Genomic DNA, 16,926 nt, shown 5'->3' with positions numbered 1-16,926 from the left:
GGGGATTAGTTGAAGGGAGAGATGAATGCCCAGAGAGAGGGGAAAATGAGTGGAAGAGTAGGAATGAAAAAGCATTGGGGCTTATTGCACTCAGTTTAAATGATGAGATCATCCATCATATCACAGGGATACAGTGGGCAAAAGATGCATGGGATGAACTCAATAAATTATTTGGTACACAAGCAAAAAATTCCAAGATAAATTTATTAATGCAATTCTACAAACTGGACATGAAGGAAAGTGAACCTTTAATCACACACTTGAACAAATATAAAAGCATTAAGCAACAGCTGGCAGCTATTGGCAAAAAGGTAGAAGATGATGAAGCATTAGCTGTACTTTTGAAAAGTGTGGATAAAGGAGATTATGAAAACATTGTAGCAACACTAAAGAATGTGCCTGAACTGAAGATACACGAGATAGAAGCAGCTCTACTGGAGCAAGAGAGCAGAGGCAAAGAGAAGAAAGAGCTCGACTCAACAGCAGGAGAGGAAAAAGCATTCTTCACCCGAGGAGGATTCTCTCGAGGACGAGGACGAGGAAGAGGCAGAGTAGGAGGGAGGACCTTCACTTGCCACAAATGTGGAAAGCCAGGACACATGGCGAGAGACTGCTACAGCAAACCCAGTGAAGAAGGAACGACATCGGCAAACTTCATGGAGGCTCCAAGAGAAGTGGAGTCGGATCATCTTTTCTGAGAGAGAGAGAGAGAGAGAGCCCACAACCCAATGTAACCTGCCCCAATAAAGTAAAACCACCTCTGAGCCACCGCCGATGATGTAGGCCAAGTGGTAGATGTATGTGTGAGCACTTTAGTCAAGGTCGCGGGCACTTATAGTAGCCTTGGACACATAGAGAGAGAGAGTGTCAAGGACTATGGAGTTTAGGGACTTGAGGCACTGGTCGCGGGCTATCAAGTAAGAGGGAAACTTGATACAGGGTCCAGGTGTGTTAGGATTATTCACTTGAGGGGAGGTGTTGAAATATACAAGTGAAAAGGGTGTGTGTGGGAACAAGCTCTTGGATAGAGGCTGTAAAAGATGAGATGTAATTGTGAAAGAACCTGTGAAAAGGTTAGGAGAATCTACTGGGAGAGAATAATGGGTAGCATGAGGGAATTTAGGGGTGTGGAGTTATTCTGGGAGATAATCAGGGAAAAGAGAAGAGGTGGAGAGAATCAGGCAAGAGGTGGAGATATTCAGGGAGTGAATCATGGAGAAATCAAGGGGATTTGATGCTTGATGTAAACACTATAAATTGAGGCATAGCCCTAATGAGAATTTGCTGGTTTTTGAGTATCCATGCCTACATTAATCTATGTGCTAATTATTCACTAATTACGTCTTAATCACTTGCTAATAACTTTGTTAATTATGCTGATTCTAGTGTTTGATCCACCATAGCTCATCATTTTGCTCAAATTTCAACACCCTTTGGATAGCTTCAGGAGCTACACATCTTCGGATTGAGGAGCTATCTTCACAAGCTTAGAGGTGCCTGCAAGGTGCACAATACTTTTGTACTATAATTTTGTGGCCAGAATCACATTTCGGGCTCGGTCTTTATTCGATGCAAGGTGTTTTCGACAGTTTCAAAAAGTTCTAGTTGAGAACTATCTTTAAATCTAGTTTTTGGAGTGCAGCGATACATTTTGAGAGTGGAGACAGTGTTTACACATGTATTGCTGATCTTGGGTGTATGTACACGTACTTTGGTCACATCTGGTGACATACAAGTTGTGAGATGAAGTATCGTTGCAGTAGTCACAGAAGATACTATTGTGTTAAAGGTTGCATACAAAAATTATATGTTTTTATATTTCTCGTTGTTGTGAGTAGATATGTCTAACGAACTCAATCATATTGTTAGTGGTTGGAAAAGAACAACTTCCATTCTTGGAAGTTCAGAATAATCGATTTCCTGATGGGTAAAGGATTTTGGGACCATGTCGAAGGAGACAATGAGGAGCCTCCAAAGTTGTCTGAAGAGAATGCCACTTCACAAAATATAAAGGCATTAAGGATTGGAACCACGGTGCAAGGAAAGTCATGTATTGGCTTTCAATCACTGTCACAGACACAATGATAAGACACATGCAGGATGCCAACACTCCAACATCAGTTGCATGGTAGAACCTCGTGCAAATGTTCCAGAAGTGCTGCATACTGTGAAAAAGAAAAGCATGTCTATCAATGAGTATGCTTTAAAGATCAAAGACATTGCTGAATTCCTTGTGTTTATCAATGTATCAGTGGAAGATAATGTAGTAAGAGTTTGTTTAAATGGGCTTGGCAAGAGCATAAGCCATTCAAGACCTCCATTGCAGTCAAGGAGAATGTTCCCAACTTTCGGGACTTAGTTTCTATGCTGATTATATAGAAGAAAAGTCTCTTGGTGTGAGGACTCTTCTTCACAAAGCAAGAACACATTAGAACAGACCTTTTACTCCAATTCAAGTAGAGGCAAAGGTAGAGGTCATGGTTGAGGTTAAGGTGGACTGAGATGAAGGTGGAAGAGAAACAACAGTTCAATGATTCACAACAACAACAACAATCATACACAGGTGTGGGAGAGACCAGTCTAGAGGCAGGGGGAGCTAGAGGGGCCAAGATAGTTGGCAAATAAATCAAAGTGTAAATAGTATAGAGTGTTGTTCATTAGTTACTCTCTTGATCAAAAGGGGTACCAGTAGGGATACTATCTTTGATGAGATGAGCAATTGATAGCTCTAATGCATAGGAGCAAGTGGTTTCACAGAATACAGGTCAGCAACAATCATAGTTATTGAGTGGATTGAGAGAGTCCTCTAATAGTGGAAAAATGACCCCTTTTATATGAGAGAGGTACACCTCTTACAAATGTGCTAATGTGGGATAATGTCCAAGTATGATGTGGATGCATGTTCCTGATCATCTTGGTCTTCTACTCATGCCTTATCTTTACCTTGTGCCCAATGGCACCACAAATCTCAACACCCCTCCTAGGTGCCATGATGTATAGGCTAATGTAAGATGGTTGGATGTGAGTTAGAAAAGATCCATCACTCCCCCTTAGTGTAACATGTTACTTAAGGTGATCAAGTGTGGTATTACAATATGTCATCGCCCCCCTTGGTGGGTGCTTTAGTTACTAGTCTCAAGTGGTCAGGTGTGATAAATAAATAGAATGTGGGGGAGAGAGAGAGAGAGAGCTTGAGTTCCTTGTTAGCAAACACACACACAAGAGAGTGTAAGACACAAGAGAGAGATGGATGGCTGAATTTTCTTCTATCTTCTTCTCTTCTCTACAACCATATAACTAAGAGATAAGAGTACATACATAAAGAGAAAGTACTCTTCTACAACAACATACAAAATGGTCGGTCTATAGTGTGAACTCGACTATATGACCTGGCACTATAACTATGCCATAACTCTAGAACTCCAAAGTGGTTGTCACACAACCTGTCATCCACTGGCAGCATATTGACCATAATCTCACTAACCATGCCAGTGGCATAAGTGCGGAAGCTGTCACCTAGGTGGGTCATCAGTGTCTGCCGTAACACTAGTTGAGCTCGATATCTCAACACTCCCCGTCGAGCTGAACTCCACACATTGCACTCCAAGTAAGCTCGTAAACCTATGGAGCTTCTCTGTGCCCAATGCCTTCGTGAAGATGCACCTGATTCTCTATGCTGACATATATCAGATCTACATCACCTGCTAGAACCTTCTCCCTCACAAAGTGATAGTGCATCTCAATGTGCTTCGTTCTAGCATGGTATACTGGGTTCCTAACCCTATCCACGGGCTCACCCATATCACCAAGCAGCTTCTGAAACCAAGCTACCTCACAAGCTACCATAGTAACACCCTTGTACTCTGCCTCTATACTCGACAAGGCAATTGTTGGCTGCTTCTTATTGCTCCAACTCACAATAGCACTCCCAAATGAGAACATAAATCCACTAGTAGGTCTTCTGTCTGCAGCACTACCAGCCCAATTAGCATATGTGTACCCATGTAGCCGTATCTCTATGCCAGCCCCATAGAAAAGTCCATAATTAACTATGGACTTTATGTACCTGAGAATCCGTCTAGCCGCATCTAAGTGTGGCTTCCTAGGGGCCTGCATAAACTGACTCACAAGTCCAACAGCATAACTCAAGTCTGGCCTAGTAATGGTCATGTAGATCAAGCTACTCACTATGTGCCTGTATGTAATGGCGTCCTCCAAAAGCTCACTTGTATCTGTAAAAAGCTTTGTGTTCTACTCCAATGGCACTAAAATAGGCCTATAGCCTGTCATACCATACTTTGACAACATGTTCAAGCCATATTGCCTATGCAATAACAAAGTGCCATGAGGTGATCTCACCACCTCTATGCCCAAGAAATACCGTAGCTCACCCAAATCCTTCATCTCAAACTTTTGCTTCAAAAGCCTCATGACATCATGTATGCCAACATCACTATCACCAGTGATAATCAAGTCATCTACATAGATGACTAATAGCATGATCCCTCTGTTTGTCTTTTTCACATAAAGTGAAAAATCTACATTGGATATCTGAAATCCAATGGTAACAAGATACTCCCCGATCTTGTTTGACCATGCTCTAGGTGCCTGGACCAAGAACTTACTTACATATAAATAACAAGCTTTGAAAGATCAACAATATAAATTTCAGTCTTTTAAAGATCTAGTCCATAAAAATATTAATTACAAAGTCTTTTGATCCACATCATACTTATTGATATAATCACATATATACATATACCTATCTAAATTCATGCACCTCATACATATACACATACAAAATATACATATACATACATACATGCAAGAGCTACCTACATATACTAACATATACATACATACATACATACATACTTTCTTACTTACTTAAATATAAAAAACAATCCTTTAAAGATAAAAAATGTATATACCAATCTTTAAAGTTCAAAACCATGAAAATCTCGATTACAAAGTCTTTTGATCCACATCATACTTATTGATATAATTATATATATACATTTATCTACCTAAATTCATACACCTTGTACATATACATATACATACATACATACAAGAGCTACCTACGTACTAACATATATACATACATACATACTTTCCTACTTACTTAAATATAAAACACAATCTTTTAAAGATAAAAATGTATATATCGATCGTTAAAGTTCCAAACCATGACAATCTCGATTACAAAGTCTTTTGATCCACAAATTATAGCATTCTTCTACGTGTCATCCCGACCTATGCTCTAATGAGAAATCTCCCAGACATGCTTTGGCTACCTCCATGTCATTCTCTATCCCCATATAGTGCCTTTTTAACTCTTGGCATGCACGTCCCAAGCCTCCACATCCCGCAAAAACGTCCAAGACACCATCTCCTTCACTTGAGAAGGTCTCCACTAGCCACCTACAATGAAATGCAATCATAAACGTGCATCTAAGTATTTTGAAAAAGTAGCTATGAAAACCAACAGAATGAAAATTGTCTTACAAGAGATCTTTCTGCACCACCTCGAATGTAGCGCTCCAAGACCATCGTGCATTGGAATGGACGCTTCTTATTCTTCTCAAAAATAAAATTTTGTTGAGTGTTGAATAACTTCTTTGAAACATTTTGCCCAGCCTCGCGACGATCAATAATAGGGACATGACAATTTACTCGGATAGAACATACTAAGCGCCAATGTATCCACCTACCATAGCGAGAAAACATTATGTTTGGATATCCATACCACATAACATGTATACATAAAGGGATAAAGGGAAATATTTGAGAGATTATGACTTACCCGTTCTCCATTCTCATACAAATAACTTGAATCCACATGAACAGACATTGTTCGATGCATGACCAATCCAAGTTTCTTTCCCATTGAATATATTTTAGAAAGTTGATCCATTAGACTCAAACACACAAACCAACCCTCATCAGCCCACACACAAACCAACCCTCATCAGCCCACAAACAAACCAACAAAACTGAGTGTGGCACGTATCAATGATGAAGAAACTTGATTCCATGAGGGACACCCATCCGTATCTACATCAACAACCTGTAAACCTGTAGGAAAGCTAGCCCATACGAGGCGAGCCACTGTATCTGAGGAGCACCTCTATGAGATAGAGCCTTGGGAATCTTCATCAATAATTCTTCCACACTACATAAAAGATTTATGATGTTTGGTTTTGGTAAGTATAACTTGGAAAACTAATTATATGGTGAAATTATTCTTTTTACCTATCTGAGCCCTCCGAAAGAGTGTGGACGTCTACCAGCAATATGTGTGAAAAACATCTCACCTACAACAAGTAAACAAGACAAAAAATGAGATGCATTTCAAAAGCACACACTTCTCAAAATAAATTTGCGATGGAAAGTACTCTTACTAGTCATGTCCATGATGTCACGATGTCAAGGGTCTCTCTCCATTTGTGGGGTCTCCCTCTTGAACATCATGCATAATGTCAAGACGTCTCTTTGTTCGCCTCTCACATTGCTCTTGAGACGATGTAGATGTATGCTCTTGGTGTGATTGTGGCACTCGTGACAGTGGTGTGGATGGTTTTGGGGCCACGCGGGCGAGGATCCAACTACTGGAGACTGGGTCAAGTTTGTTGGCTGTGGGGTAGGTATTCTAGAGTCTTCTTGAGTTGGGGGCTCTCTTTCAAGCTCAGATTGGTAATTCTTAAATTCTTCAAGAAATAGATCAAGATAATTTAGTAAAAAGGTAGAAATCCCCAGACCTTTTTGTATATGTATATGTATGTAGGTTTATATGCATGTATATATATATGTATGTATATGTGTATATGTATGTATATATATATATATATATATATGTATATGTGTATATGTATGTATATATATATATATATGTATGTATATGTGTATATATGTATGTATATATATATATATGTATGTATATATATATATATATAAAACATATGTATATGTATCTATGTATATGTATATGTATATGTATGTGTATATGCATATGTATATGTATATATGTATATGTATATGTATGTGTATATGCATATGTATATGTATATATATATATGTATATGTATGTAGGTATGTATCTATGTATATGTATGTGTATGTATATGTATGTAGGTATCTATTTATATGTATATGTATGTAGGTATATGTATCTATTTATATGTATATGTATGTAGGTATGTATATATCAAAACTTAACAACGTTTCTTTAAAATCTGATATGCCAAACCTTAAATATAACATGAACTATGTATGTACGTATGTATGTATGTATGTACAAATTTGTAAAAATTTTGGATAGCATCTCCTTTGCATTTTCTAAAAAATCCCAAAATAAACTTCAAAACTTAACAATGTTTCTTTAAAATCTAACATGCCAAATCTTAAATGTAACATGAACTTTGTATGTATGTAGGAATTTAGTATATAATTTAGTGTATGTATGTAGGTATGTATTTATGTATGCATATGTATATGTACATATATGTTTACATATGTATTTGTATATGTATATATATGTATGTATATGTATCTAATATGTATATGCATATGGATAGTTTATATATATTTATATGTATGTATAGGTATGTATTTGTATAGGTAGGAAGGTTTACATATACATATACATATACATATACATATACATATATATTTACATGCATATAATTCAGTAGAAAGCAAAAAAGTACCTTTTTCTAGGAGCTCCTCACTTGGAGGCACATGATTTAGAGGATAGTCCAACCACCAAGGACATCTCTTATATTCCCAATCAGAAACCCCTCTCTCAACCCATTCCTTCGGGACCTGCCTGGACCGCCTCCACCTCCACCTCCACCTCCACCTCCACCTCCACCTCCACCTCCACCGCCGTCGCCGCTGCCGCCTCCTCACCATTGCCGCCGGCCCTCTCAGCTCTCAGCCACCTCCTCACCATCGCTGCCACCTCCACCACTGCCGCTGGCCCTCTCAGCCCCCTTGAGGGACTCCTCCCATCCTGCACATCTCCCCCCTTGCCCCCCCTTGCCCCCCATTGCTCCGGCCAATCCAGGCACCCGGCACATTTGGACCTCCACAAAGGTTTTGAAGAATTTTGATTTCTCGCTTTATCTTTTTTTTCTTGACCGGCTTCAGTATTTTGATGATACAACACTCATTGTTGACCACATTGACACCTTCAAAGACTTCACTGTATTTTCCACATCCAACTTTACGGACAACTTCATAGTCATCTTGGTCCCCCCGGACATTGATGGATTCATAGTCCCAGTATTCTTTGGGGCGGATGACATTGACGTCGCAATAGACGCATGCCTTGGAGAGGGAGCCGGGGTGGCGGGGCGACTTGCCGATCTTGTGAGCCATGGAGGCGGAAGCGGAAGCGGAGACCGAGGCGGAGGCGGAGGTGATCGGAAGACTAACGACATAGGTGTAGAAAACCGCCACAGAATGCATGTTGTAAGTGTGGGCAAGGTCGACGATTGAAGACGTTGGGCAGCGGAGGAGGGCAGTCTGAGAGGACAGCTGATGAAATAGGAAGGTTGTGCAGAGGCGTTGCTGGCATAATAGGAGGCCAACCAGCCATCAAAACAGGTAGCCAGGCATAGCCATAGCCACCCCTCTCCGGCTAGTCCAGGCACCCGACAGAGCCGGGGGATGGTCTGCGCGCTAGCGCAGACTCCACCGGGTGCCTGGACTGGTCGGAGCAATGGGGGGCAAGGGGGAGATCATTGCTCCGGCCAGTCCAGGCACCCGGCACATTTGGACCTCCACAAACGTTTTGAAGAATTTTGATTTCTCGCTTTATCTTTTTTTTCTTGACCGGCTTCAGTATTTTGATGATACAACGCTCATTGTTGACCACATTGACACCTTCAAAGACTTCACTGTATTTTCCACATCCAACTTTACGGACAACTTCATAGTCATCTTGGTCCCCCCACTGGACATTGATGGATTCGTAGTCCCAGTATTCTTTGGGGGCGGACGACAGACGTCGCAAAAGACGCGCGCCTTGGAGAGGGAGCCGGGGCGGCGGGTCGACTTGCCGATCTTGTGAGCCATGGAGGTGGGAGCGGAAGCGGAGACCGAGGCGGAGGCGGAGGTGACCGGAAGACTAACGGCACAGGTGTAGAAAACCGCCACAGAATGCCTATTGTAAGTGTGGGCAAGGTCGGCGATTGAAGACGTTGGGCGACGGAGGAGGGCAGTCTGAGAGGACAGCTGATGAAACATGAAGGTTGTGCAGAGGCGTTGTTGGCGTAATAGGAGGCAACCAGCCATCAGAACAGGCGGCCAAGCATAGCCATAGCCACCCCTCTCTGGCCAGTCCAGGCACCCGACAGAGCTGGGGGATGGTCTGCGCTAGCGCAGATCATCCCCCCGAACAAGGAGCACCTCTAGATCCTAGCTCTGACGCGCACGTGTGCGCAGACGTCCTCTACGACAACAAGCGCTGCACGACCCTCTTTTTCATTATGCAAGCCAGCCACCCCTCTCTGGCCAGTCCAGGCACCCGGCAGAGCTGGGGGATGGTCTGCGCTAGCGCAGATCATCCCCCCGAACAAGGAGCACCTCCAGATCCTAGCTCTGACGCGCACGTGTGCGCGGATGTCCTCTACGACAACAAGTGCTGCACGACCCTCTTTTTCATTATGCAAGCCTACTGCTCCAAAATGTCACAGAATCAGATATTGCACGTGCCAAGCTACGATCTCAGCCGTTGCTGCATAAGTTACAAGGCATTTTCCAGGCGCTGCGGGGACGGGAGCGATCCTGGAGGCCTCTATTGGCACTCGATTGGCGATGCATGTGGAGGCTATCACTACTGCGACCATAATTATTGATAGAAAAACATGCCCCTTACTATCCTTACCCGTATGCCACACACCCCATTGTGCGAGCAAGATTAAATAGAAGAGCATACTCATTACTATCCATTGTTGCATACCTAATCCCATGAGCTTGTAAAATTTCAAGGATGATATAGTTCTATGCTATATTATCTCGTTAAATATTTAAAATTTGATGCTTAGCCATAACACATGTCTTCAGTTCTTCGGATGGCCATGATCCCCTTGAAGCATCCCCCTTTTTTTACATGCAAAGGGTACTACTGACTAGGATAATATAGAGGGCCTGTGGCGGCGGATCGACTTGCCGATCTTGTGAGCCATGGAGGAGGAAGCGAAAGCGGAGACCGAGGCGGAGGCGGAGGTGACCGGAAGACTAATGGCACAGGTGTAGAAAACCGCCACAGAATGCCTGTTGTAAGTGTGGGCAAGGTCGGCAATTGAAGACGTTGGGTAGCGGGAGGAGGGCAGTCTGAGAGGACAGCTGATGAAACAAGAAGGTTGTGCAGAGGCGTTGCTGGCGTAATAGGAGGCAACCAGATCAGAACAGGCGGCAAGGCATAGCCATAGCCACCCCTCTCCAGCCAGCAGTCCAAGCACCTGGCAGAGCCGGGGGATGGTCTGTGCTAGGTGCCTGGACTGGCCGGAGCAATGGGGGGCAAGGGGGAGATCACACCTGCCTGGACCACCTCCATCTCCACCTCCACCTCCACCTCCACCTCCACCTCCACCTCCATCCCCGGCTCTGCCGGGTGCCTGGACTGGCCGGAGCAACGAGGGGCAAGGGCGAGATCACACCTGCCTGGACCACCTCCATCTCCACCTCCACCGCTGAGTTGAGAGTCTCCATTTGGATGATTAATACTATTGGTTAGATGTAGATACATATAGGAGATAAATATAGGAACTCGAACTATAAACCTTGATGTCAATAATAATAATCGTCTACTATTTAAAGTATTTTTCCACTCCTTCCACGTCCTTTAGGGTGTGTTCAGACGGTATCTGGGGTTGCTAGAGTGCTTACCTTCTTGGCCCAAGCTCGAAACTGGAGGAGAAGATCTAGATTCTGTCTTCCTTTTCTCTCTCTGGTCTCGGTCTCTCTCTCTTTTTCTCTCTTATTCAAAATCAATGAATAAATAGGGCCTATAGACAGTTACATATTATTTTCATTTTAAAGGTTACTTACATATAAAAAACTAATATAAAAAGATACATATAATACTTAGAACCAATAAATGTATAATTTAAAACATACATATAATAAATTAATATAAAAAGATACATATTTAACTTAGAATTTTTATATATATTTGTATATTTTTTATAATTTTTTTTTGTCATGACCATTCTCAATCGTGATTGCTCCACCTTTTATCATTTCAGCCGCCTTACCTGACAATGATTGATTCGGCCTAGATACCTGATCTTCTATTTTTGTTTTATAAAGTCCACTTGTTCCTTAGTTTTTTTATTTTCATTTCACATTTTCGTCTCTCCTGTCCTTTCTGCATCTTCGTATTGCCTTCCCCATGGAGCACACTATGACCTTTGAGTGGAAGCTTGATGGCTGCAATAGCAAAAAATCTCAAACTTTAATACTTCTCCACCAGACCACGCTTGTGAGTCATGGATATCTACAAGGGTTTTTGCCTTCATCACACGCCTTTTCTGGAGTGAAAGCTACTAGGACCAATGGAAGCCTACAGGAAATCATCACTCATTATGACACGGAGGGCAATAAAAACTACCTTGTAGATATTACTCGAAGTAAAACATATATGCTACAATGTAGTCCTCTCTATGCTGCTGATAGTCTTGATTCTAGTGCTAATGACATTGCCCAAGATGTCCGCCGACATTTGGAGACCTCAGTGGAGAAAGAATTAGGGACACAAAACACCCATGTTCATATCTCGAGCTCCTCCTCTAAGAGTGACTTGAATGGCTCAGCAGCCAACTGTTTTGCAACCAGCCAGGTGAAGGCACAAGCAATCCAAAAGGTTCTAAGCATAATATCTCTAAAGATGAATGTATTTCTTCAGAGAGTATACTTTCAATTCTTTGTAAGAAGGAGCAACCTTCTCTTCTACGTTCATGTTCTACGTTCATGTTGCTGGAAAAAGTTACTCGAGTCATTCAAGTCCAGGAGGTGCCAAGACATTATGATGGTGATTCCATCCTAGAGTTTCCACCAACATATGGCAAAATAGGAAATATGGATGGAATGGAGCAAAAATATGATGGTCACCTATGGACATGTCCAGTAACATCAAACATGTCTGTAAGTTGTACCGTGCGTATTAGCTATTGTGTTGGTGCTTTGGAGTGCCATAGGCTCAGCTGTCCTTTTTACTTGAACAGTAAAAGGTATAACAACACCTTCTTTCATGGACATCTAACAAAAAAGATGGCAGTTGGATTTCCGACAGAGGATGAGAAAACTAAAATAGTTTGTCGCTTTTGTCGCAAAACTGCACACTGTGTGCAAGTGTGTAGATGTGTTGTGTATTACGTAATGCCTCGTGACACTACTATTACAAGAATGGTGCTCCACACTGGGCTGCATGAACATCCAGTTCAGCCAGGAACTTCAAGGTCAATGTTGGAGCGCGTGAAAATGTTTGTTTCTCAAGTGTTGAAAGCCCAGAGAAGTGCAGGTCCTCGAAAAATACAGATGGATATTGTGAAGGATATGATGTTTTCCTCCATGATGAATCAAAATGATGAGCTACCTACAAGTATTGGGGATCATGAGCTCTGCAATTTTTTGGAGGAGTTGAGTCCTCTTGTGGAAAACCAGAGGTGAGTATTCATTCTGTAACTTAATTATATTTGGATGTATTTTTCTACATTTGGTCCTCTCTTTATTGTGAAATTATGTTTTTTACGTTTAGACGCATTGTATCCCAGGATAAAAGAAAATTGATGTCGGCAGGAGAGGGCTTTGATAGCATCCTTCTTATACAGAGAAGATCTCGCTATTCATTTATACAAGGTAGCCATTTCCCAGGACAAGGTGGCCTTGATGATAAGATGTCTTTGCGAGGACCAGCATCAGGCGTGGACTTGGTGAATCGCATGCGGTGTGAAGCAGAAAAGAGGATTGGTAGTGCCGAGGCCATGACACTGACAGTCCCTAATGAGAGTGCAATGCAGCCGTCCTTAGTGAGAGTGCAATGCAGCCGTCCTTCTACTCTATTTTTCATTTGGCATTTTCATTTGGCATGTGAGAGTGGAGAGGACTATTTTATACACATCAAGGTACAACCTTGGTGTACATGTCCTGATTTCATGCAAAGAGAATCTAGAGGAAAGTCTTACGTTGCATGTAAGCATATCTATTTTGTCTTCTTGCGAGTTTTGGGATTACATAAGAATGAGGATATGGTAATGCATCAACCGACACTATCACCAGAGGATGTGGGCAATATACTATCACGTCCTCGAAGCAAGCATGTTTGTGTGCCTATACTTAAGCTTTAATCAAGCCTCTCATGTTTGTGCCTACTTAAGCTTGTAAGGAAATGTGAAGTCAATCTTTTTGTAAGAAAATTTGAACCAAATATTTTTGTCTTGCTTTGGGATGGAGTATACTGTCACGTACTCTAAAGTCTTATTGTAGGTAGCTAACGATGCTATGGTAAAGGAGTTGTACCACCCATATATCTTCTTGTAAGAAAATGTGAACTCAACCTTTTTGTAAGAAAATATGAACCGGGTATACTTGTTTTTACTTGTGTTGAAATAAATATTGCAAGAAAGGTACATAGATAGGTATGTTTGTGCCTATATTTAAGTTTCTTTGACATAAAATGTGTGTTTATATGTAGGAAGGTAGGTAGGTAGGTAGGTATGTAGGTATGTATGTATATGTTTGGGAGTATGCATGCATGTATGTATGTATGTATTGTACAAATGTGTGTATATATGTATGTATGTATATATGTATGTATATATGTAGGAAGGTAGGTAGGTAGGTAGGTAGGTGTGTTTGAGAATATACATGTATATATGTATGTGAATGTATTTATTTCTCTTTCATAAATACTTACTATATAAAAGCTCACCAAAATGTATCATTTTTCTTACAAGCTTGCATAAAACTATATCTCCAAAAAGCTCGCCAAATAAAGCTCGCAAAAAAATCAAACCCTAGGTGGTAGAGGTAGGGGTATGAATGGAAGAGGGGACATGTTTCAATGTTACAATTGTGGAGAATGGGTGGTGATATGTTCCCTTTACCCTCACATATACCTAGTCAAGCTCATGATTATGCAATTGAGATCAAGGGAGATCCAATTCCTTCTATAAGAAGAAACATACAGAACTCATTATTAGAAAATAGTTCATTCATATCCTTAACACAATAATGGTTCATTAGACCAGTAATCTGAACATTCCCCATGGGAATTTTGAGTTATACAGGTCCTCAATTTGTCATTCCACAATTGGGTCCATTGGGCCAATTGTCAACAGTCTGTCAAGATTCACTAATCCCATAGTGATCTGCTAAAAGTCTTGATCGTCTACCAAGCTACTAACATCATCACTAGAATTCTATCCATTCATCATCATCATGACTTATTCAACTCATCTACTTTCAACCAGAATTCAAAAATCATCATCCTTGAATCAGAATCCAAATCAATTCATCAATTTTCAACCAGAATTCTAAAATCATATCAACCAGCATTCGAATTCATCATCTAGGATAGCATTTTTGCTCATAACTTCAAGGTGTTAGATTCACTCGTATATATTGTCAGTATAGAGCTGCAGTTATACCCACGGTATATATAGGTAGGCACGGTTTTTGGTGCTATAAGTTAAATACCATCATACCTAGGTCTCAAGCAAGTCGAGGATTCCACACAATTGCGGTAACCATCTAAAAACCCAATTTCCAATTTATGAATTTCTATTTTGAATATACACATATGAATTTCAACACACAATTACAATCTTTCACTGGTAATTCATAAAATTTTGACATTTCTTGCTTCTTGGTTTATCAACTTCAACCAAATTGCTCTGATACCAGCTATGAGATCCCTGCCCTCTCTGCACATCGAACTCTAGAGTGCTGGCAGTGGAAGTAGCAACCTCATGTGCAGGGCAGAGCTTCCCACTCAGGGCCTCACCCACGAATGTCCAAACAAGAGACTAATCCTGCGGTTCTTCCAAAACTGAGCCCAAAAAAACTTCCCTCGCCCAGAAAAGCATAGGCCTTCGGGAAAATCTTCTAACGTAGTCACAAGAGCCTTAACTATCCTTTGTGTTCTGACCGAACCCGCAGGTCACATGGCCGAATTAAAGGAGGAACTTTCACTTGGTTCATAGAGACCAATGCCTTTTTCCTCATCAAAAGAGGCACAACCATTGATTCTTTTCCATAGAATAAGAATTATCCTGTGACTTATTTCAACTATCATAACTTGAACAGAATTGAATTTTATTATAGGAATTCATCGATCTAGCCTAACCCCATCCAATCCCATGTATTGATAGGATCCATTATAAAAAATTGGTTATGTTTTGTTCCGGGTACCAGAGAAAAGAGTTCCTAGGCCCCCTAGCTAGCTCTCATGCAAAACTTAAATAAACACACCACTTACGCACCCAATATGAAATTGCCTTTTCTTAGACTCAACTATCTCAAAAACAGCATTGCAATAAGACCACAGTGTTTCCATCATAACCCTTAGTATTCCAGTTCCAAGTCCAATTTCCAATCATTCCTTTCTCGGCGTACCTATGTCATCATTGGCAACTAGAATGCTCACCACTCAGGGACCTTTTCAATAGTTCCTAGCCCATAGTACCCAAGAATATAATCAAGTATTCCATTCATTCCTCCCTCATCAGTGTACCTATGGCATCATTGTCAACTAGAACACTCACCACCTGCTCACTCATCAGGGGCCTTTTCAATAGTTCCTAGCCCATAGTACCTAGGAGTATAATCATATAAAATCCATATGGACTCTCTGTTGAAGATCAGCTAGATCAACCAACAAGATCCATGTAAAAGAGCCACGAACTCATCCGTTGAAGACTAGCAAGGCCAATCAACCAGATCCACGCCTGTGTTCAGAGAAAACAACTCCAACTCATTTTCTTCCTCGACGCATGCGTGGGTATCCTGGGAGGTGACCCCGAGCACCATATGGTCAGCACCCTCTAGGTTCCTTCGCAGGTGACCTAGCGCTTCACTCATAGGCTGCTTCTGTGGCCCCTCATCCACCGTACTGGAAGCTCACCATTTTGACCGCACCGAGGCTGGTCAAGACCTTGGCCGATCTTGCCACGTGAGACGTCCTTCTTTAACTCTCTGTCAGCCTGCTGTTGCAACATTTCCACTTAGGTCCCCTCAACCTCATTCCATAAGATAGTCAAAATGCTTCCCCCAACATTCTTGACGTAAAACAATCTTTAAAAAATAGGGTTCACATACAAAATACAATTTTCAAACAAAATTCCCATCTTTCCACATTATTCCACATCATTTTTCATCATTTCATATCTTCCACATCATTCCACGTCATTTCTCATTATCCCACATTTTTCTACATCAATTCATATCACATCATTTTGCATCAATTCACATCCATTCTCATCATCCCACATCAATTCACATCCATTCACATCATCCCACATTAATTCACATCATCCTACATCATCTCTACATTCATTCACATCAACAAAATCAATCCACACAACATCCACGTCAATCCACATCACTCCATACATCAATCCACATCAATCCATACATCAATCCACATCAATCCTCATCAATCACATCAATCCACATCTATCCACTCATCTATCCTCATCAACCACATCAATCCACATCTATCCTCATCAACCACATCAATCCTCATCAATCCTCATCATCCACACATCAATCCATATTAATCCACATCACTCCACATCATTCCACACATTACCCACATCAATTCATACATTCCACATCCTTCCACACATCACTCCACATCATTCCTCACATCGCTACACATCACCCCACATCACTCCACATCACTCCCACATCAATCCA

At 41.3% G+C, this 16,926-nt stretch overlaps 1 protein-coding gene across 1 annotated transcript; it reads right to left on the bottom strand.

The window, feature by feature from the left end:
• Positions 1-7,986: 7,986 nt before the first annotated feature.
• On the bottom strand, positions 7,987-10,756 carry LOC147614728 (uncharacterized). The gene is made up of 4 exons (XM_086779969.1): positions 10,668-10,756; positions 10,178-10,469; positions 9,110-9,381; positions 7,987-8,422 (listed from the first exon to the last, which is right to left on the bottom strand). The coding sequence occupies exons 1-4, from the start codon at positions 10,754-10,756 to the stop codon at positions 7,987-7,989; spliced, it is 1,089 nt and encodes a 362-aa protein (XP_086636095.1).
• Positions 10,757-16,926: the final 6,170 nt, after the last annotated feature.

The sequence above is a fragment of the Cibotium barometz genome, chromosome 41 (assembly GCF_041138505.1).
Source record: "Cibotium barometz isolate CiBa-2024 chromosome 41, ASM4113850v1, whole genome shotgun sequence".
Taxonomy (NCBI): Eukaryota; Viridiplantae; Streptophyta; class Polypodiopsida; order Cyatheales; family Cibotiaceae; genus Cibotium; species Cibotium barometz.
This window is presented reverse-complemented; position numbering and strand designations above follow the sequence as displayed.